The sequence below is a fragment of the Bidens hawaiensis genome, unplaced genomic scaffold, assembly GCF_021521415.1.
Source record: "Bidens hawaiensis isolate Kalapana, Puna unplaced genomic scaffold, B.hawaiensis_p1.1 tig00035861_1, whole genome shotgun sequence".
Lineage (NCBI taxonomy): Eukaryota > Viridiplantae > Streptophyta > Magnoliopsida > Asterales > Asteraceae > Bidens > Bidens hawaiensis.
Genome location: NW_027496231.1, coordinates 224,453 through 248,011, shown reverse-complemented (window position 1 = coordinate 248,011; position 23,559 = coordinate 224,453). Strand labels below are relative to the sequence as shown.

The 23,559-nt window shown below is 36.9% G+C and overlaps 3 protein-coding genes, 1 long non-coding RNA gene and 2 pseudogenes across 6 annotated transcripts; 4 read left to right on the top strand and 2 right to left on the bottom strand.

Annotated features, from left to right (window-relative positions):
- Nucleotides 1-5,260: 5,260 nt before the first annotated feature.
- On the top strand, nucleotides 5,261-7,435 carry LOC143587764 (proteasome subunit alpha type-1-B-like). Its single transcript, XM_077068954.1, has 2 exons — nucleotides 5,261-5,612; nucleotides 6,819-7,435. The coding sequence occupies exons 1-2, from the start codon at nucleotides 5,262-5,264 to the stop codon at nucleotides 7,296-7,298; spliced, it is 831 nt and encodes a 276-aa protein (XP_076925069.1). The 5' UTR covers nucleotide 5,261; the 3' UTR covers nucleotides 7,299-7,435.
- A 1,086-nt stretch (nucleotides 7,436-8,521) lies between these two features.
- Nucleotides 8,522-11,446, bottom strand: LOC143587763 (gamma carbonic anhydrase 1, mitochondrial-like; annotated as a pseudogene). The gene is made up of 5 exons (XR_013144967.1): nucleotides 11,331-11,446; nucleotides 10,391-10,534; nucleotides 9,453-9,578; nucleotides 9,217-9,366; nucleotides 8,522-8,883 (listed from the first exon to the last, which is right to left on the bottom strand). The product of XR_013144967.1 is annotated as a gamma carbonic anhydrase 1, mitochondrial-like (transcript).
- A 2,277-nt stretch (nucleotides 11,447-13,723) lies between these two features.
- LOC143587762 (protein RER1B-like) lies at nucleotides 13,724-14,612 on the top strand. Its single transcript, XM_077068953.1, has 3 exons — nucleotides 13,724-14,094; nucleotides 14,160-14,340; nucleotides 14,418-14,612. Exons 1-3 carry the CDS (start codon nucleotides 13,745-13,747, stop codon nucleotides 14,472-14,474), a joined length of 588 nt encoding a protein of 195 aa, XP_076925068.1. The 5' UTR covers nucleotides 13,724-13,744; the 3' UTR covers nucleotides 14,475-14,612.
- Nucleotides 14,613-17,276: 2,664 nt separating this feature from the next.
- LOC143587760 (uncharacterized) lies at nucleotides 17,277-17,765 on the top strand. The gene is made up of 3 exons (XR_013144966.1): nucleotides 17,277-17,299; nucleotides 17,408-17,602; nucleotides 17,699-17,765. It is a non-coding gene; the product is annotated as an uncharacterized LOC143587760 (long non-coding RNA).
- A 718-nt stretch (nucleotides 17,766-18,483) lies between these two features.
- On the top strand, nucleotides 18,484-19,690 carry LOC143587759 (CBS domain-containing protein CBSX3, mitochondrial-like). Its single transcript, XM_077068952.1, has 4 exons — nucleotides 18,484-19,060; nucleotides 19,134-19,215; nucleotides 19,309-19,443; nucleotides 19,521-19,690. The coding sequence occupies exons 1-4, from the start codon at nucleotides 18,827-18,829 to the stop codon at nucleotides 19,661-19,663; spliced, it is 594 nt and encodes a 197-aa protein (XP_076925067.1). The 5' UTR covers nucleotides 18,484-18,826; the 3' UTR covers nucleotides 19,664-19,690.
- A 266-nt stretch (nucleotides 19,691-19,956) lies between these two features.
- On the bottom strand, nucleotides 19,957-22,937 carry LOC143587758 (U-box domain-containing protein 5-like; annotated as a pseudogene). Its single transcript, XR_013144965.1, has 5 exons — nucleotides 22,884-22,937; nucleotides 22,107-22,292; nucleotides 21,935-22,042; nucleotides 21,042-21,844; nucleotides 19,957-20,797 (listed from the first exon to the last, which is right to left on the bottom strand). The product of XR_013144965.1 is annotated as a U-box domain-containing protein 5-like (transcript).
- Between the last annotated feature and the right edge of the window lie 622 nt (nucleotides 22,938-23,559).

Genomic DNA, 23,559 nt, shown 5'->3' with positions numbered 1-23,559 from the left:
AAATGACACTTAACTCTCTCTCTCTCTCTATATATATATATACACACACACACTAGCTTTTATCCCCTGTAATACGGGGTTGTTTTACATTATTCGTTTATAATATTTATATATTTATTTTAATTTTATTTATTGTAAGAAAGTTAATAATATACTCATTATTTGATGATGAAAGTGTAACACAAATAAATGAGATCTTATAACCCGATTTAAAAGCTATTTGGGTTTGGTGAAACCCATGACCCGCTTAAAATTTTTTACAATATTTTATACATAAAACTTTATCCATCTTGACCCATACCCATCCTAACCCTCTATTTTAAAAATCCATCCTTACCCATACCCATCCTGAGCCAAACCCATTCTAATCCAACCATTCATGTTGCCACCTCTAATGTTTTATCTTTAGCAAGTCGACCTAGTTTATGTTTTTTCTGTAATGGGTCGAAGTTGGCATAATTAAAAACTCGAATCATAGTGCTACAGAATGCCATAAACTTTTACATGTTAGTTAATGGTGAGTGTATTTGAACGTTCAAACTTTTTCAAAATCTCACGGAGGAAACGAAAGCAATCTGAAACATCACGGAGACGGTTTTGATAACAAACTTCAAGGATGCGACGAATTTAGTTTGAAATCTCACGCCTTGTGTCAGACATCAAACATGTGACATTTTTTATTGGCAACCGAAAACCATCGACACGAACCCAAATGTCACGGCCCCGTGAGTTTTGGGAAGGACATTTATGGAATCCAACAAACCATATGTACATGTGGCAGCACACTTGCATTGATAACTCATTACACGCCACACCAAACACTGCAAACCGATATGAGGGGATAATTGTGCGAGCCCGCGGCAACGCGCGAGCACCTCTGCTAGTAGAGGTAAAGGGTGTTTGGTTACACCTCTTAATGGCTAATGGAGCATTTTAACGATTAAGCTTCAAAGACATGCTGAATGATTCAGAGGCTACCTCTTAATCAGTTAGACATCTTATTGATTCAAAAGTATATTGCCAAACAAACCCTTAATATTAAACTCGACTTATGAGTAATTTAATGTATATTAAATTGCGATTTGTGTTCCTATTGTTTTGGGGCGGAAACCACTTGCGCCCATTTTTTGAAAAATGAGTTGTTTGCGTCCATGTGGTTTTGAGGTGGGATCACTTTGCACCCCGGCCTCCATCAATTTTCCGTCTGAAAAACAACTTAAAAGACTTTGTATGCCCTTTTATGATTTCTCAATTGCGTCCATGTGCTTTGTATGCATGCATGCAGTTTTTGTCCACCCGTCTATTTCCTTCCAAATTAAAAACATTCGACCAAATTCCAATTCTTATGCATAATAATTAACTTTACCTAATTAACTATTAACTAATTATATTAAAAATCATTCGTAATTATTACAAACTTGATCGAAAACAATGAAATTGATCAAGAAAAAAAACCATGATCAATGATAAACCTTGATCACCAAAAAGCTCAAAATCTTAATCAACTCCACTGTTAGACATAATTATGCATCAATACTATACTAAACTCCGACACCATGTACTCGATCCCATATTCCTTGTCTCCTCATTTGTACCGGATATCGAATCTCAAGCTTGGCCAAAAGTTTAACACCACAGACAAGTGCAACGAAAGGTGTGCCAATGTCGCATTTACGATGATCATGACTATAAATGTAGTTATTTCGTACAATGGATGTGGTAAGGCGTTAGTGGGTTTTGATAGGTGGTCAATAACGGTACGTTGAGTGTGATGTTGTGGTGTACAACAAACGTATGAGGGTTTTTAGAAGCAAGGAGTTTTGACCAGGGCAAAGCATCGCACATAGGAGATGGTGGCAGTGGTCAGTAACAGTGGAGTGAAAGCATGGGGACGCAGATTGTTTCTAGGCGTGAAGAAGAAGAGTTGAAGTGGGTAGGATTTTGCATATATGGGTGAAAATACGAACCCGCCCCCGTAATCGATAGATTTTTATATAGAATTAGACGGAGGGACGCAATATGATACCACTCAACAACCATAGGGACACAAACCATTCATTTTCAAAGAAGGGACGCAAGTGATTCTCGCCTCAAAACCACAAGAATGCAACTGCAATTTGCTCTATAATTTACAAGCTCGAGCTCAACTTGTTTATTATTGAATTAGTTTATGTCTTTGCTTAATTACTTTTATATATGGGCATACATACATACATACATACATACATACATACATACTTATAGGGGAAGTATAGAATGAAAACTCACTTGAGTTGTGAAAAACCCGTGAAAACCCTATGTAACATCGTTTTTTTTTTGTTACACACGTAATATATGTTGTAACATTTAATACAAAACATCGAAAACTAAAAAAAATTGTTTTGCTATTTTTAACGTTTTTTACTAATTTTTATATATATTTTCAGAAGAGAGAAAAAGTTATATTTATATTTACATTTTTTATTCACTCTTATTGTGGACCACAAGATTTAAACTTTAATTAAAAACATGTGGTTAAGAATGAGTTTCTAGAGTTTTCATAACTCAAGTGGGTTTTTATTTTAACCTTACCCCATACATACATCCATACATAAAGATGCATATTATTTAGTTAAGGCCACATGTAGTGGGCTCATTTAGGACTCCACAACGAGCCTAAAATGAGCCAAACACCGCCTCGACTAGAGGTGCACAAACCGGTTTTTTTAAAAAAACCGGTTCGGTTATTAACCGGACCGGTTTTTTTGGCCCGGAAAAAAACCGGTTCGGTTAATAACCGGACCGGTTAATAACCGGTTTTTTTCTGTCAAAACCCTAACCGGTCTAACCGGTTAGGACCGGTTTAGAAACCGGTTAGAACCGGTTTTTTTATTAACCGGTTTTTTTATTAACCGGTTTTTTTTATTAACCGGTTTTTTTTTTTTTTTTTTAAATTTCGCGGTTTCAAATACGAATATTTGTTTTTTATATTTTGTACTTAATGAAGACCATTATTTTTTCACAGTATAAACAAACCGGTAACTACAAGGCAAACCGGTAACTACAAGGCAAAACGGACTGACCGAAGCCATTCTTTGCTTTCGTTGTTAGGGTTCTTAGCTTGGAAGATGAGTATGAGTGTGTGTTGGTGAATGTGTTTTCAACAAACCAAAGATTAAAACACACATAACTTTCATTTATAGTTTTTACATTAAAAATACAAACATTAAATCGTTATCGCATATTCGTAACTCAAAAATACAAACATTAAATCATTAACACTGAAGAAATCTCTGCCAAGATCTGTTGTTCATGATTTAACTCAAAAATACAAACATTAAATCGTGAACTAGCAGATGCTCCTGTTGTTCCCAATCGCAGTTTGTTCATGATTTGCCTCCATGTTTGCTGTTTCTTTAACTAAATTAGAAAAATCCAAATCAACAAGTAAATAAGAGCACATATTATGAAAAAGAATGCTTAGACACGATTACATGAACAACTTGCTGTTTCTTACTCATGATTTGCCTCCATGTTTGCTGTTTCTTTAACTAATTTTCTTCGCTACCCGATCCCGAGCTATTTCTTAGGTAATCGTCGTACGCGGCTTCTTCATCGGTCATTGGTTGAGTGTGTCCTTCATTGACCTCGTCTTCATACAAGCCCGCTTCATACTCCATTTCCCCCTCGAGTGAGCGTTGATGTTGTGCCCTATCTAAAGAGTCCAAGTAATCCTTGTAGCAAATCGACATCTCTATAGCTGGTGCAGTGAGTCGAGTCCTCCTAATCGATATAACCCTGCCAGAAACAGAAAAAGCAGACTCCGAAGCTACCGTGGAAGCTTGGACCGTTAGTAAATCTTTGGCCATGGCGGCGAGGATCGGAAACTCATCCTCCTTACCTCTCCACCAAGCCAGCAAATCAAGACTTCTAAATTCATCCGGCGTCATGTGTTTCACAAAGTTGGTACCACCATACCTTCCAAGTTCACTGCTTGGGGTGTTTACCCTTTGACGTTTACCGGCGTCTTCCCAAATCATGTAGTACATCCCCATTTCAAGGTCGGTTTGGGATTGGGATTGGGCAACAGCTCTTAACGAGTCATGAATTTGGGAAGACGACCCGTATTTTGTAAGGTAGACATCATACATGTTTGACAAGGTGGTGTTGAAAGCATTCTTTAAAGTTTGGCTATAATAGGGGTTTTGATCGTCGTTTAACCCAAGCTCATCACAAATTTTTTCTATTAAAGCTTCAACACCACCAACATTGATGCAAGGGTTTAACGCAGCAGCACATGTCAAAACAGCGGGTAGTTGTTGAAAATATTTTCTAAATTTTTCTTTCATTTTTACACCCATATCAAAATAAGGTGCACCCCTACAATCAAGTTCACTCAACTTTGTGCACATGACAGCAATTTTTGGTAAAGCAATGGGGCTTGTTGGATAGTAAACCCCGGATAAACTAGTTGTGCAAGATTTAAAAATTTGAAGTACGAGTATGAAATAAACGAGTACGAGTATGAAATAAACGACTACGAAATAAGAGCGTATGGAGTGGTAATGTGGTATAATTGAGTGTGAGATAACAAAATAATCGCGTATGAAATAAACGTTTAGAGCTAGTAGAGTTGTATAATCGAGTGTGAGCTAACCTACCCAACCTAAACTATATATAGTTGTTTGTGGGGGTAAAATGTTAAAAAAAACGGCTAGAAATCAAGAAAAAACGGGCAAAAAAGGACCCAAACGGTCATATGGCCGTTTTATAACGGTCAAAAACCGGTTAACCTAAAAACCGGTTAACCGGTTTTTAGGTTAACCGGTTTTTGACCGTTAACCGGTTAACCGGTTTTTAGGTTAACCGGTTTTTTAATAACCGGTTTTTAAATTTAACCGGTTTTTTTACTAACCGGTTCAATAACCGGTTTTTGTCCACGAATGAGTAACCGAAGTATTAACCGGCGGTTCAATAACCAGTCTAACCGGTTTTTTAATAACCGGTTTTTCTATTAACCGGTTTTCGGTTAAACCGACCAAACCGGTTCTAAAACCGGTTTTTTTGAACACCTCTAGCCTCGACCCCTCTTTTTCGTCCTTGTTTTATACGGTGGTGGGGCCAGGAGCTCGTTTTGCCGGGTTTCCCTCCGAGGGACTACTTATGTACAATTCTATTTTGCAAGGGCTTAATTGCAGAAGAGTTATCAAACAATGCATTGGGTAAATAAATAAAAAAAATCATCACTGAATTGTTTCACAAGCTTACTCTGAAAACCGAACATGTTCCGAAACCAATACGACACCGACGTGACAACGTGGTCGCCACAGGGGCGGCTGTTCCAGGTGGAGTACGCCATGGAAGCCGTGAAGCAAGGATCAGCCGCCATTGGTCTCCGATCCAACACTCACGTGGTTCTCGCCTGCGTTAATAAGGCCAATTCGGAGCTTTCCTCGCACCAGAGGAAGATATTTAAAGTGGATGATCATATAGGTGTCGCCATTGCTGGCTTGACTGCTGACGGCCGTGTTTTGTCCAGGTATATGAGGTCCGAGTGTATTAATTATGGCTATACGTACGAGGCTCCGCTTCCTGTTGGCCGCTTGGTTGTGCAGTTGGCGGATAAAGCTCAGGTAATGCTGGTGATAATTTAGTTGTGATTTGGATTGTTAGGCTTTAATTTGGGAATTGTGAATATTAATGGCTGGACTGGTAAATCGGTCGGGTTGGGTCAGAACGGGTCGGAATGGGTTAGGCTGGAAACGGGTCTAACAAAAAAGTGTTTTTTTTTGGTTCAGGTCGGAACAGGTCCGGGTTAAAACGGTCCGGGTCGGAATGGGTTAGGGTCGAAACGGGTCAAAAAGGGTTGTTTTTGTTCGGGTCGGAATGGCTTTCGGGTCGAAACGGGTTGGGGGTTTTTTTTTGCCATTAATAATTTTATCATTATTAAAGCTCAGGTACTGTTGTTGATAATATAATTATTTGAATGCTGATAGTAGATAGAAATTTGTTCTTTGATTATACTGCTATTGCAATTATAACTGGCTTTAAAAGTTTTGGGAGATTAGTTATGCTTTCTTCTGCTGGTAGAAACTTGAGTTCGATGCTCATTACTTGGTTTAAGTTGGAAAACTGTGGAAAAATGCATTTGAGATGAACAAGATAGATTGTTGATTGATGGTGGTTTGGTACCATAAAAGATGATAGTAAGAGTGCAATTGTAGTTATGCGAATATTATGTTGAAGGTTACTGTATGGAGTGGACTGCAATGGACATCTACTTGAACTATATTAGAAGTTTAGAGCTTTTGTTATGGTCAAGTTATCGTTCATTGCACCACACTTCACCTTAGTTACTCATGAACAGTCTTGTTTGGTGCTTTATAAAGAACACATACGCACCATACCACCATCTGTTTGAGATTATAGTTCTATGTAATGCCATCTGCTGATTGTTTATGTTTGGCATCCGTTGTGTTTTTAAGGTACTAAACACCCTTAGCAGCTTGTTCTTGATGATTCTCAATGGTTTTGATTATTATAAGGGAAGAGTGAAAATGCACATTATTTTCCTCATTTCTCCAGCATTACATCTAGAGTGTTATTTTAGATGTACTATAGTATTTATGCCATATTTTATGCATGCTTTATTTCATCTGTTATTTTAGATGATATCCAAATGGCATGTGTGACCGTTAGTTTTCTTAGTTTCTTACCACATGGTTATGTTAACATATTTTGTGTGACATTGTTTAACTTTAAGCACCACTGACTCGTATTATAGTTTTTAAGCAAAGTAGATGAGATTATTGTTTCTTAAAATAGTCTGTTGTTGATAGGTCTGCACTCAGCGTTCATGGAAACGACCTTATGGTGTGGGACTACTAGTTGCTGGGTTGGATGAATCTGGGGCCCATCTCTACTACAACTGCCCTAGTGGCAATTACTTTGAATATCAAGCTTTTGCCATTGGGTCCCGCTCACAAGCTGCAAAAACATACTTGGAACGGAAGTTTGAGAAATTCACAGAATCTTCTAGAGATGAACTTGTCAAGGATGCGTTGTTTGCCATAAGAGAGACTCTGCAAGGTGAAAAACTCACCAGCAGTGTGTGCACGGTTGCTGTTATTGGTGTGGGAGAAGCATTCGATATATTGGACCAAGAAACTGTACAAGCATTGATTAATGAGTTTGAGATTTCCGGTGAAGATGCGACGGTAAATGAGAGTGCTGCAGAGCAAGCTGGTGGTGATGCTGGTGGTGCTGCCCCTGACCAGGGAGGAGCTGCTGCAGAGGCGGCGGCTCCGATGGATATTTGAGGAGTGCAGTTGTTTTGTTGATCCTACTGTTTGGTCCAAGAGTCTTTTAATTGCAGTTTTCTTTTGGTGAGTTTCTGTTTTCAATGGTGGGACCTTTTGAACTCTTAGTTTAAACCTATATGTTGATTTGCAGTTAAATGAACCACTATCGTCTTCTAAACATACCACATGTTATTTTTAAGGGAATATCTCATAGAATAGTAACCAACTTTCAAAAGTGTTTTAATTAGGTCACTCATTCATATTTTTTCCAAATCGGGTCACTAAATCTTCAAATTGAGTCTCACCGATTTTTTTGTGTGCCAAGAAAGAAATTGAGGATGAGATATGGTGGTCAGAATTTGCAACATATGTAGTTAAATTTAAAAAAAAAAATAAAAAACGTTAATTATATTAAAATTTAAAAATAAATAACAAAATTCACGTCGCCACTTAGCGTCAACTTAAAAAAAAAGGTAAAAAGATTTCCCATGTGAAACAAAAAAAAAGGTAAAAAAAAACATGTTAAAACCTTTAATTTAATAAAATATGAAAGTTAAGTCTTTTTAAAGTTTAAGTGACTTAATTAGAACACTTTTGAAACTTAATTACCATTATCAACGGGGTAGTGTTTCACCATAACAAAAGAGATCTACCACGTGTAACGAGTTAGGTGGCAGCCAATATTCATCGCTAATTCATGAATACATGCATGTTCTCCTGGACTTTAATGTTAATTTCATGAATACATGCTTGTTCTCGGGACTTTAATGTCTTACTGTTTAATACACTGAAACTGAAACTGAAACTGAATTGAACTTTTAACACAAAATAAACGGCAGCCATATCTAATAAATCTCATTTATAGCAAAGCTACTAGTAGCGTCTGGAAAGGTGTGATGTTGACAAACCTTACCTCTATCCCTAAGGATAGAGAGGCTGCTTCCAGAGACCCGGCTCCACACAAAACAAAGCAAACCACCAAAACTATATATATGAGAGAGCATATGATTTTTCATTACCATTTTACCTGTTGGTGTTCTGTGTTATTCATCTTATTCTATTGAATTCCTGTGTACTGTAATAGTGCTGAGGAGATCAAAGATCCCTATGAATACGATTCAAATTACTGCAATTTACTCAAATCCACATCAACAGGCACAGAAAATATCGAATCCATTTGAAGTTTTCAATGTAAGTTCAATAAAACAAACAGTACAACAAGGTCTAAACCCAACATTACTAACTCGAATAATATAACCTTTATTAGAAAAGACCGGGACAGACCGCCGATCCAATATCCATAAACAACCTGCTTAAAATAAGCATCTGTTCGTCAACATCAAACTCACAAGGAATAACAAAAAAAGTACTTTCATGACCGATTCTTCACGATTAAAAACCCAAACAATTATTGAATCAAGGGCTTGTCTTCTTTAACCTTCTTTTGATTCACTTTCAAAAACTCATTCTTGTCAAGCGGCTCTGCATTCTTGGTGGCATGAACCTCGGCAAGGCTCTTGTAATTAGCAGCTGACTCAGCAATAAAGGCTATTTCTTTGTCTGTAAGCTTTCTCAAGAACTTTGCAGGATTCCCTCCCCATACCTGTTACATCATTCACAACTAACTTCAATGAGAAACATTTGAGCTCTTTTTAACCAAAAAAACATACAAATGTTTGAATAATAATCAATGTTGTAAAACTCCCGAGCAGGTGGCCGAGTACTCCCCGATTACTCCCCGCCTAGATCGAGTACTACCCGCCTCGGTTGAGTACTCCTTAGGTATTTTCCGAGTAATCCCCGACTACTCCCGAGTACTCGCAACTCCCCAGTCGACCACCTAGGACCGCCTAACGACTTTTACAACATTGATAATAATAATAATAATAATAATAATAATAATAATAATAATAATAATAATAATCATAATACGAACCTCGCCAGTGGGGATTCTAGTATCCTGTCTAACAAGGGCTCCAGCAGCAACCATGGCATGTCTCTACAACCACCCCATCAAGAAGTGTTGCTTTCATACCAATAAATGCTTCGTCCTCAACAGTGCATCCACGCAAGACAGCGCTATGACCTGAATTGTATTTTGTTTGATTAAATCATTTGTTTATAATGGTAAAAAGAATATTTTTTTTAAAACTTCTAATACACATTACTTACCAACAGTCACATTGTTCCCGATCACAGTTGGATGCACCTTCCCGGGTAGATTAGATTTAGCAACATGGACAAGTGAGTGGTCTTGTATGTTAGTGCCAGATCCAATCCTAATGTTGTTCACATCACCTATATACAAAACTGTATTTCATCAGTGAAACAATAACCAATAACTGGTATCAGCAAAAATTAAATTCTGATTGAAGTTTCAACAACAACAACAACAATAATCCTACCCAGTAAATCCCACAAATAGCAAAAGCCATTGGTAGGGTCTGGGGAGGGTGTGATGTAGGCAGACCCTACCTCTATCCATGAGGATAGAGAGGCTGCTTCCAAGGAGACCCCCGGCTCCAAAGCATGTAACATAGAAACACACATGTACCAATAACAAAACATATAGTGATAAAGTGGCATAGTCAAGTACAAAACGATGTGAAGAAAAGCTAAAGCTTTAAAACGGTCCACGTAATCAAGTAGCCATTTACGTATATTATCAATCATGACAGCACATAAGCAGTTCATGACTTCATGCAACCATAAAAAAGCATCATCATATCTTTAATGTACACATAGAAAAGCTAAAAGAGCCATGTTACAGTATTTCAGTACAGTTGACTTTTTAATTGGCTAGTTCAATCGTTCCAATAATGCATTACTTGAAAAAATTGGCTCCTATTTTTTTATAAACTTAAGCATAAATTTGCATTCCCACCTAAAGCCTTTTTACAGTGTCACAGCCTGATAATAAACAGATCAGATAGATAAATTATAAACATGATTTATTGCAAAGTACAAATGTTCAACAAAGTAACAGCTCCAAATTGTATGATCTTGTTTTTTTTTTCAAGTTTGTCACCTATTGATAAATAAAAAAATCAATTGCAACTAGAAGACTGTTCCAAGACAATTGGAGTATCGCCAAAATTTGTAACCGTTACCTCTCAAGACGCATCCATACCAAACAGACGATCCAGCCCCTACTTGAACATCCCCAATAACAGAAGCACTTGGTGCCACAAACGCATCCTTAGCTACCGAAGGGGCTTTATCATATACATTCATCAGAGTCCGATGCCTGGAAACTGACAAAAAGAAAGACTGTTTCAAATAAACTGTAACTACAATATAGTACTGAACGACTGCTAGTAGGCCTGTAAACGAACTGAACGAACACGGAACACATAACCGAACAAATACTTGCGTTCATGTTCATTTGTTTGGAAAATGAACATACTCGCGCTTGTTTATGTTCGTTTGTATAAAATCTAAACTCTAAACGAACAGTTCGCGGACATAAATGAATGAATGAAATACGTGTTCAGGTTCGTTCAGTTAAACGAACACAAACTTTTTGTTCATGTTCGGTCGTTTATTAAATAAACGAACTTTTCGCCGAACGGTTCACCAACATTTCACTGAACGTTCAGTTCATTTACAAGCCTAACTGCTAGAACACATCTAATAAATTAACAAACAGAAAAGGAGCTAGACAGCCAGTTAATCGAGCATCTAGGTGTTAAACTTCATATTGCAGTTTAGATGTCAGCAAATCATTCATTTTAATAATCTAACACACAGATTCAATCAATTCTACCTCAAATAAACAAAAAATGAATCAAATTAAAACCTAATTTGACTTACAACTCGTTAACATATAAATGTCCTTTGTAATTATTGGGGTCAACTTTAATGTATTTTTATATAATTTACTATAAAACGATTACAATAAAGTGGTAGGCAAACAGGCAACAAGTTGCGCCGCAACCCCCTTTTGAACAGAAATAAATCACTTTTTAGCATAGAAAACCTAAATCTGAAGTGTTAGATGAGTTAATTTGAAAATGGTGAGGTCATGAAATTAGGGCTTAGAAAGAATACGTTGTTCTTTGAAGAAGTTGTTGCCCTGGAGGCGTGAGCCGAGGCGATCCATGGCTTGGCCGGTTTCACGGATCCAAAAGCCGACGGTGTAAGCTGCTCTTCCTAGGGTTCCCATCGCCGATTGCGCACCGGCCTCACTGCGTATGTATACCAATTAAACAACCCTCAACAACTGTCAAATGACAATTTTGTTCTTTGCTTTACGTTTTCTACATATTTGGACATTTCTTTTTTATTTGTTCTTTATAACATAATAATAGATTAATTTTTAATTTTTCTATATCTTTGATCTAATAAAAAGATAGAATAGAAACAGAAATAGCATATAAAGATAACTGTAACAGAATAATAACTACTGTAGATATAACAACAACTCCTGTTTAATTTTACTTAAACATACGAGCTATCTAATTTTATACGAGTATCATTAAAATTATGTCTAAGCTAAAAATGTTGAAGATCAGAATCATTTTTTTTTCTTATTCTCTTTCGGAAAAATTAGAACCGCATCTTTTCAAAACTACCTCAACAAAGGATACCATATACTTATATAATGATCAACCATTCGTTCGCTAAAGTTATCCAAAAAATATGTTTTTTATAATAAAATCAAAATCGTAAAGGCTTGTGTCATCCCAATACGCTTTATGGCCACATCTTATGTCAAAAGGATTGATACAATAATTAGACCACCTGTAGTGAAGCGTCCTCCCCAACCAAGGCAACGCGGCCCTCGGGGCGCTATGGGGTGAGGGTGGGACAGTTGGTTTTGATTGGTGGGTCTTTTATTTGTTATTTTTTTTGATAAATAATAATTAAAAAATAATAATAATGTAATGATTGGTTGGGGCTTCATCCACTACACCATTTTTAACTATAAAGCCCCTATGGTAAAGTGACGCCACATGGCGCATGACACCCCCATAGAGGCTCCATCCAGTACACACGGTCTCATGATCAACACCTCATTCTTTTTAAACCACCTACTGCAAGCAAGAGCTTTTGGGTTTTGATCAACAAATGACGTGTGCTGTTAAAGAGAGAGAGATAAGGAGGAGTTGCTTGAGAGTGGGATGTTACGTTCTATCAGAGAGGATGTCAAAGATCGTAGAGAGGGGGCTGAGAAAAGTGTTGCGGTCTATTTAAAAGAACCACACAAACTAATATGTAGATGTTCGTTTATTAAAACTCTTTCTTTTTATAATGAATAAAGTTCCTTCACGAATACGTGTGATTTTCGTTGATCGATTGCTCTACCGGTTCATGGAATAAGTCTGGCCGATTATGCCAAAAGTCTTAAAAATAATAAAAATAAACATCAATCAACTCTTAAATAATAAGTAAACTTGTCATCAAAGTATTATTCACTTCACAAACCCTATAAAAGAAGATAGAACAAATTAAAATAATAGCTAATAAAAATCGAGTCGGTGCGAATCTGGACAATAATAATCGTCTTCTTCTCACGCAAATCGCATAGAGCCCCAAACTACAATTTCCTTTGGGTAAGCTCGCTCTTGAACTCTCACTGCTGCTATTTATTTATTTATTTATTTTCTCATCGATTCACATGCTTATATCTCAATCGTATAATATATTCATAAATGTTATGTAAATCAGATGAGTATTATTATTATTATTCGTTTGATGCGCTTTTACATATTTGATTGATCGGTTTAACACAATCACCTCCTTTGACCTAACTCATTCGTTCATAGCGGTTATTATTATAATCCAACTGATTAGAGTCTGCTTTTCTCATATTTGAGTAATCAATGATACATGTGATTGTGCTATTTTACAATTAGACTCTCATAACTCTAGTTTTGAGGTGAGCACTCTTTGCTTTAGAATATGCTGCAAAACTGAAATACTATTATTCAGGAGAATATGTTAGCTAGGGTTTGTTATATAATTACCTTAGTTAGAAGCTATGATTTGATCAAGTATTATTTGTTTGTTGCGGTTTTCATATTTGATCTGTTTTAACACAATTATCCTCTTTGACCTAGCTAATTCGTTGATGGCGGTTTCAGTAATCCAAATATGCTCGATTAGAGTCTACTTTTCACACATTTGAGTAATCATCAGGGTCATAAGGACATGATATGCTCTTAAAAAAATTAGGGTTAGTTAAGATGTTGACAGTTTGCACTCATTGCTTTTGAATATGCTGCAAATCTGAATTATGTTATATTTAGTGTTACTTTCATTTTAGAGAATACATTAGCTAGGTTTTATTGTTATATAATCATCATAGTTAGAAGATGTGGTTTGATTATGTTTGCTTTGTAATTATCTTCATTGTGCTTCTATGTATAGTTTATCAATATACACAACTTTTGTCGTTGTTTTGGGTTCTGAATTATGTACTACTTTGTAGTTTTTACAGAAAGGTTTAAAAGTTGGTTAAAATGGAAGGATTAGGGGGTGATGTTGCGTCCCCAGTGACACCCCTAACCAAGTGGAAAACTGAATTCTCAAGATTGTTCCAGATCTATCTGGATAAATCAACACCGCTTCCGGTTCATAGGTGGATCGGGACACTTTGTGTTGCAGCAATTTATGTGTTGCGGGTCTATTATCTTCAAGGTTTTTACATCATCTCTTACGGTCTGGGAATTTACATCTTGAATCTGTTGATTGGATTTCTGTCACCAAAGGTTGATCCTGAGCTTGAAGCTTTGGATGGAGCTGCACTTCCTACAAAAGATTCTGATGAATTTAGGCCTTTTATTCGCCGCCTTCCAGAGTTCAAATTTTGGTGAGTTTAACAATAGCGCACACATTTTCTACAAAAGATTAAACTCGTTTATTTTATAATTGCAGGTATGCGATTACAAAGGCTTTCATGGTAGCTTTCTTGATGACATTCTTTTCTCTGTTTGATGTCCCGGTTTTCTGGCCAATACTGCTCTGCTATTGGATTGTGTTGTTTGCGCTCACTATGAAGCGACAAATCATGCACATGATTAAATACAAATATGTCCCGTTTAACTTTGGAAAGCAGGTAAATCTTTTTCCAAAAGAAAGTTAAATTTGTATATTTCTTTTTTATATTATTAAAAGGTTGTTAAAATTTAACAGAAATATGGAGGGAGGAAGTCACCTGCGACTGGTGGCTCGCCAAGTCACCGAGGTTGAAGAAGCAGCTGTTTAGGTTTAAGATAGTGTAGGAGTAATATGAGTACTGATGTTTTGCTATTATTACACAGTAGAAACAACTTGGATTGCTGGTTAAGCGCAAATGATTTCCTAATAATAATATTGTCTGCTGGTTTATTTGCAATATTGTATGCATCAGTTTACAGGTGGGCTTTTTGTTTGAGGGCCTTATAATAACACAAGGTATGTATAATGACAGTTTTGTCCCAACCAAATGGAATTTTGGTCCATAAAGATGCCAGGTGGGATTTTTGTTAGACTTGTATGTACCTGATTGGCATAACCACTTCCCAACTACCAACCAGACAAAGTCAACAAGTTCATTGTTATGTACTTCTGATTCTTTTCATGTCTAAAGTGGTTTTAGTACACTCTTATATTCTTAACAACACACTCTTGTTTAACCATTATCTTGTCTTACAGCTCATTTTTTATATGTTAGTCTTTTCTTATATTTTAAAGGTCTTCCTCCCCTTGCGCGCACACTGAAAATTTGCTGATATAAATTGTTTTCTCCCAAAAAGTTTTCAAGCTTTGGAGAAATGTTGTGGAGAACCTTTTTTGTAATACTGTTCTTCTGGGCTGCTCTCACTGTCATCACGCCTATTCTCATTCGGTTGTCTGCATCTGCAAACTTATTGGATTACAATGGTATGTAAGCTTATAACACGATTAATTGTTTGGCTTTTATCATCTTGGCCATCAGTTGGTTTAAATTCAAGAGTTATGTTTTGGCAGGAGAAATGAAGAACGGTGGGATCCGAAGTATTAAAGAGGTCGGCTTATCGTCCAGAAGATCACTTGGATTTATCCAGAAAAAAAGACCTACTATATCACCGCCGCCACCATCATCATCGCCGCCATCACCATCACCATCACCACTCGCTGTCACCACCCCCAGAACTTCAAACCAACTACATTTAAACTGGAGGTGAGTCGTGACACGATAATTACATTACATTTTTACCAAAAAAGCAAAACAAGATAACTTGAAATCATATTAAGCACTCTTGATCACATTCTTAGAAATTTGATAAATTATGTAGTGAACAAAGTTGATCAACTTCTTTAATTTCATAGAACCATGCTCTCACTCACAGATTACAGAAAAAAAAAAGAAAGGTGTTAACGTAACACGTGTCGTGTTGTGGTTTGAAGGACAGGAGGGATTTGACATATTTTTTTGGGCTAAAACAAAAGGGAATGATGCGACGGTGAGTTTGTTGGCCTAGTAGTGCAAATGTTGGTATATCTAAAGCTCATGATTATTGCTTCAAGTTGAATCAACAAGCATTATTGGACAATAATGAATCTTAACTTGCGTGTCTTTTTTAATTCCTTGCCTTTTTTTTTTAAATTTAATTTAATCCTTGGCTTTATTATGGGATTTAAGCATTTAGAGTTTGTACAAAACAATATCGTAATATTATTGCATCTCCATATACACTTCAGTTATTGTCATGACAATGGTCTCTATTCGCCTGGTTCAGGTTGGGTCCTGAACAAGGGTTTAAGTTTTAAGAAATATTGGAATTACTACAACTTGGAATACATTTAATGTTGGGTTGTGCATAGGCTTTCGCGTTTTAAGAAATATAGATAGTACGACACGTGGAATATATTTAATATGTGGTACGATCTTATTTGCCCGTTGTTGGTCTGTCTCGACATTATCTGTTGAGGACGTTTGTCCTCGTAGTAAGTTGAGGTTAATTGAAAGTTCATGTGGAATATAGAAAAATCTTATATTTTTCAGCAGTCTTGTTATATAGATTAAATTGAAAGTTCAAAGTGTTCAAATCGACTCAACAATAATCATGGTCATCCCACGTTTCAGTTTTGACATGATATGATACGGCTACCAAGTCTTGTGCAGCCAACCATAGCATTATAGTGTTTCCTTGATCGATATAAGGATGTTTTCATTAACATCGTAGTGTTGCGTGTCTCACCACACTACCTATATATTTCAATCTGGTTTCAGATGCATCATTGTAGTTCATATTCATATATAAGACTGATAAAATTTTTAGGTGGATCGTTAAAAACCATACATTTGATTTGATGAATGATAAAGCATCATCATCCTTATTCACTTGTCACTCTTTACATATATTCAAATCAAAGAACCTCAATCTCATAACTTGTGCCACACGTCTGCGAATCATCTTTTTCGAATTCACACGCACCCGGCTCCATAAAATCATCTCCCATTGCCAGATCATAAACAACCTTCTCCGGCACAGTAACATTCACTTCCGCCCGTTGCATATCAACTGACTTCATATTTTTCTTAATCATTAAACCATCAATATTTGTTACATCACCATAAAACACCAAATGAACGCCTGGACTGCCTTCGGTAACAGAACTGTTGAACATCATTGAGTTATTGACACCTTGAATATTACTATTAACGATTGCCTTTGGCAATGCTTCCTTATATTCATCATCTTTTTGTGAGCTGGCATTGGCATTGTCATCAGTAGTGTGGTTATTGCCTCTTTTGAGTTCATGCAAGTCTAGTTGCATTAATGCGCCCGTGTTGCTACCTGCGAGTGTGATGGCATGTGCTGGAGTCTCACCTGCAGATTCTTTTTTTGTTATTTTGTGAATGAAGTTGGAGATGTCGGTGTGGATTGCGGTTGTTGATTTTGGGTTTTGAGATTTGGAGTGATTATTATTTGAATCCGCATTTTGTGAAAGTTTATTTTTGGGAGGTGATGGTGGCGAGGATGATGGTTTAGAGGTTAAATGAGATGGAGATTCGGGCGGGGTGCGGGTTGGAGATTGTTTTGCTGGTGGTGGAGATGCTGGAGCTGCGGTTTTAATGGTTGGGATGGTTTCGGTGGGGGTTTGAGTTTCTTTGGTGGGCAGAGTTGCAACAGGTTCGGTAGTTTCAGATATTGGAGATTGTTTTGCTGGAGCTGCAGTCTCAGTGGTCGGTATGGTTTGAGTTTTATTGGCGGGTGGAGCTGCAACGGGTTCGGTGGTTTCAGATATTGGAGATTGTTTTGCTGGTGGTGAAGATGCTGGAGCTGCAGTTTCAATAGTTTGTTTGGTTTCGGTGGAGGTTTGAGTTTCAATGGTGGGCGTAGCTGCAACAGGTTCTGAAACTGGAGACTGTTTTGCTGGTGGTGAAGATGCTGGAGCTGCGGTGTCAGTGGTGGTTTGAGTTTCTTTGGCGGGCTGAGCTGCAATAGGTTCGGTGGTTTCAAGAATTGGAGATTTGGGTGATGATGAGTTCGGTGAAGCAGATGGTGGTGGTGGTGGTGGAGTCTGGGGAGATTTAGGCTGGGGCTGAGTTTGTGTAGGTGGACCGAATGGTGGCGATGGAGGTGGGGTTGTTGGATATGCAGTTACAGTAGTTTGTATGGTTTCGGTGGTGGTTTGAGTTTCTTTGGTGGGCTGAGCTGCAACAGAGTCGGTAGTTTTTGCAGTTGGAGATTTGGGTGATGATGACTTAGGTGAAGAAGATGGTGATGACGATGATGACGATGATGATGACGATGACGACGACGACAACGACGATGATGATGGTGATGTTGGCGATGGGGGCGGTGTTTTTGGCACTGCAGTTTCAGTGGTGGCTTGAGTTCCTTTTGTGGGCTGAGTTGCAACAGGTTCAGTAGTTTTAGCAGTTGGAGATTTGGGTACTGATGACTTAGTTGAAATAGACGGCTGAGATCGTCTGGGCGAAAAAGGTTGCGTTGTAGCTGCAGTTGCCGGTGGTGCTGGTGGTGGTGCGGGGGCTTTCCCTGGAGGCCGAAACGGTGGCTTTTGAGCAGAAGTTGCTGCAACAGAGGTTTGTGCGGTGGTGCGTTGTGGTTGGGTAGGCGACTGACGGGCGGAAGGTAGTGAGGCTTGTGGGAACCAAGGTAAGCGGAAACGGAAGCCTAAAGACTTTTTTTCAGCCATTGTTCCAAATTGTCAGTTTTGTGATATCATAACATGAAGATGAGAAAGTTGCTATAAATACAACTTCGATTCACTGGAAACACGCAATTCATGTTTCTAAAAACATGAAACTTTACCCGTGTTGTAGACAACTTTATGATGCTGGTTTACCTTGTCTGCCAAGTCTAGCATCACCCTTTAACCTTCAATGTACTACTCTTAATGACCAAAGTATAAGTAATAATATAGAATGCAATATTCTAGTTGGCCAGTTTTGAAGCAACCTCTTGTGAAACAAAAGCTTGAAAATCCTTTTCTTTGACTAGCTGTTTACTAATTCAAGAAAAGAACATTAGTTTCCAATTTTCATTCATATATTTAACCATAACACGAACCCAATTCCAAAGCACAAAATTTATCAGTTTTCACTCAAGATGCAAGTTATTGCACGTGTCATAAAATCTTGTCGCGAGACATTTCGTGTACCGGTTTTGCAACAGTTGCAAGCGTATACAGAAAATGCATCGGTTATAGAATCACCACTGATGCATCTAAAGGGTTTGGAAAATACAACGGTTGCTGAAGTGTTAATGAAAAAAGAAGATGAAAAAGACGGACCGTGGCTCTGGTGCAAGAGTGATGACACTGTCTATGATGCTGCAAAGCAAGTATGTTGTTACCACATTAATTATTTTTCTTTTAATTTGAGAATATTTACTTTAAGTTATAGTATATATGCAGATGGCTCGAAACAATATTGGATCTTTAGTGGTTCTAAAGCCCGGAGATGAACAAATAATCGCAGGAATCGTCACTGAAAGAGGTTATTAAGTTATTTCATATATATTTTCATTTATTTTAATATGAGATAATGATTTTAGTCATAAAGTTATATGCAATTGACCGTAATATCCAGATTGCTTGCAGAAGGTAATTGCCAAGGATAAATCATTTAAATACACGAAAGTCATGGAAATCATGACAAACCAGAACAAACTGGTAACGGTGACATCCGATACAAATGTTTATCAAGCAATGCGACTAATGTCAAGTATGCTATAATTAATAGTTACTCAAGTTGTTGGTTTTGATCCGTTTACTGATAAAACCGAGTTGGTTTGATCACAGAACACCAGATACGACATGTACCGGTCATAGATGGAAGGATAGTGGGGATGATTTCTATGGTTGATGTCGTTCGGGCAGTTGTGGATCAACAAAGAGGTGAAATGGATAAGTTAAACGACTTCATAAAAGGCGACTATTATTAGTTTCTCTGAATAAATTCAACCTCTTGTTGTACTTTCTCTTGTGACAGAAAAATAATAAGTTTATTTTTCACATCAAAAAACATTATTGTGAAATCAGATTCTTGTTTGTAAATTGAATCCGTTTAAATCGATATGGTTTATGCCAGTTGTTTCTTATTAAATAAAAGTAATCATGTTGATAACTAACTGTCATTAATATGATATTTAATTATTTTATCTACAATTAGAGGATCAACTGCAGGTAAGTTTAACTAGTGATTTTTATACATGCCAAAGGACTAGTATCTGAGTATCAGCCAAAATATAACAGTGCAAGAACAGTACATTAAAAGCATATATATGTAACTAGTTACATAAATCACAGTTAACGACTGCAAACTTCTTCAACAAAGAAGAAAGCTACCGTACGGATTTCTTAAACTTCGATTTAATCCAACTGAAAATCCCGACTTCTTGGAACGTGTTTTAACGTTACCATTTGTGCTTTGCGAGGTGTCCCAAAGGCTGCTGCATACTTGAGAACTATCATCAGGGACATTATTCAATAGCTGAAGTAACTCACTCGCCAATAACCGACCCTTGGAACTACCATTTACAGATATGTTAACCAAATTTATAGAGATTCCGTCTTGCATCAAGATTCCATGCAGTTCGTCACGTTGGCAATATAACGACAACAGAATCTCAACCGCATCTTCTTGTTCTTCGTCTTTACCTAATTCAAGCAGCTCACCAATGGAGACGATGCAGTTATTTTCAAACTGCGCTGCAGCTTCTTCAATCGCGCATAGATTTTTTAAAACTTTGATGCAATAACCAGACAGCAACAGATCATCCAAAAACGGAACCAAATCTTGAATGAAGCCTAGGTAGATCATGTGGTGTCCTAGATCCATGTGAGCAGAAAGGTTACAGAGCACTCTGAGAGCCACAATCACATTATGTTGTTTGCTCTTTTGGTTTTTTATTAGTTTTAAAATAGTTAACAGAATGCCAGATGTCACAATTTCGGTAATGTAAAGATGGTGGGAAGATAGCAGTTCTAGTATTCGTAACACTTCTTCAGTAATATCTGAATCCAGAAGCAAAGAGAGGTCTCTCATTACATCTTTCGGTAAAGGTGGCCTGTCAGATCTGCATAAAAAATATGCATTAATGTATTATTGTTTATTCGCATACATAATGCAAAATATATAGAATTTAGGTGAAAAAAACATACGCGCGGCCATAAATTCACATATTTTTATACATATCTGTGTGAAATTGTTCTGACATGACAATAAAGGTATATCGCTATTATATATACTCAAACCAAATTTAAAATATGATATAGACTCATAGAAAACATTCAAAATGAAATTCTCTTAATAACAAATACCTGGATTCTTTCAAGAACATTAAAAGCAACTCCGCTCCATGCCTTCTTGCTACCGCATCACCTAACCGATCCGCCTCTTTCAAGAACTTGAAAACAGGTTTAACATAACTTGTAGAGATGAACGAATGAGAATCTTGATCATCTTGTAACTGTGTTTTCACATCTTCAACCGCCTTACGTCTTGATGGCCACGGAAGCACAGAAAGATTTCCAAGTATAAACAGGTTTGGCCCGTTATCTAGAACCGGATCAGACGTAAACTCTCTAGATCTTTCTTGAATCTCATCAAACCCGTCATCAGTTCCAGCATCAGTAGATATGAGTGAAACACTGTCTACTTGCAGATTCAAATCACCTAAAGAACTGTTGAAGCTAGGAACCGAGCTAGACGAGAAAACACTCAAGTGTCGGGTTTTGAACCGCATTGGTATTTCAAGTGAATCGAAAACATCGTCACCGTCATCACCACCTTCAAGCCCTTCTGTTTCTTGTGGTCTAGTTGAACTCCCATATTTTTTCAAAAGATAGAATAAATAATTCAAGATTTTCTTTTTCACCGGATCGGTATCACTGATCTTGCTAAGCACCTTTCTTATGGAACGTTTCTCGATCACGAGAGCTAACGGGGAGATAATGTGTAACCTTGAAGCTGCAAATTTGAAAGCTTTTAGTTCCTCAGTTTGAGTAACTTTTGATGCTTTTATGTCTTGATGGAGTAAAGCTAGTAACACTCTCCCTGCTTCATCTTCTGATGCATCCAAAGCAAAAGCTACACTTTTTATATAATCTACAATTTGGGATATCTGCAATAATTAAAAATATAAAATTACACAAACATAAAGGAACACATATAATATTATAAGAACATACATGATCAATTGCGTTTAACAAACCTGTGCAGCCAACTTCGGTTCGACCATGTTTTGAAGTTGGCTCAAACATAACTCTAACGAATAACGAATCCTTTCACACCTCACAATGATTTTCTCACCGCTAATCGCCTGCAAAAATGATAAATTAAATCTAGAATCATGTAGACATGGGAAAAGAAACATAGGTATGTACCAAGTAAAGCTTGCTGGATTCGGAACAATAGCGAAGAAGCAATTTGCATTTTTCCATGCTTTTGTGTAAAGAGCATAACACTTGTAATCCTGATTTGCATCGGGGTCGAGCTGACTCAAGTGCTGTAAATATTTTTGTGATTTTTTCCATGATTTTTTTAAGTTCCAAACATGCCAAATGATGAACCTGTTCCAATCAAACTTACTTTTAAGCTTATTAAACATTTTGAAAGAATTGAAACGAAGAACAACGATATAGTGAATTAAGAATAGTTTCTGTGTATTAAATAACCGAAAAAGAGATTACTATAAAAAAGTATAATGATAAATCACTATGTAAATATTCAAACAAATCAAATAAAGAGTAACAAACAGATCAAATAATAATCATAGCTATAATAGCTAATTGAACTAACAAGTAACATAACTAAAAAATATTTCTTGTGTATTAAATAGCTTCTTTTTTGAAAGGCCTTATTAAAACGAAAAGAGAAACCACTAATTACAAGATACAAGCAACCCCAACAATACAAAGGAAAATAAATAACTATAAAACTGAATAAAAATACTTGTATGTATTAAACGACTGAAAAACCATAGAAAAAGAATAATGATACATCACTAATAAGTAATAACTATGTTAATATTTAAACAAATCAAACAAAACAAGTCGAGCAATAATAATAACTATAATAGACAATAATTGAAGTAACAAGTTTCATTTCATGACTGAAAAATATTTAATGATAAATCAGTAATAATAATTAAGTATGCTTACTTTCCATCTAGTTGTGGTATATGCATGTTCCACACTCTCCATTTTTCACCACAATTAAGTTTCCCTTCTTGCTCTTGCAATACAATTACTGTTTCGTCGGTTTGGTGCAGAGATCATGGTGGGTGTGGAACCGAAATCCACAATAAAATAAGTTTAGTTAAAGGTGGTGGGTCAATGGGACGACTCCAAAGGCTTGTTGTTGAGCTAGCAGCAAAAAGTATAAAACTGACGACGGCATAGGTGACGTACGTACCGGCCACCAGTGGTCCATGTACGTGTAAATACAACATCATTGACTCCACCGGGTGGGTCAATTAACCACGTTTTGTGGAACTTTGACTCGGTCTTTCTTTCGGCTTTGTGAAACTTTGAGTTTGATTCTATTAGATATTTTGTGTGTGTGTATTATTTAATTTGTTACTAGTAGCATTTGGCTTTGGAGAGTGGAGGCTTGACTAGTTGACTTTTAAGTTCATCCACTCACATGAGATTGAGAGTGCATGGGACGTTAATATATATGGCGATAAATTTTTGGGTAGCTAAATATATACACCTCTCAATTGTCTACCGTATCATGATATCTTTTCTAAAAACAAATTGAGTTAGTGAGCAATGATATACAAGTCATAACGGCGAGGCTTGGGCTTAGTAACAGTGGTGACTGAAGTCACGGACC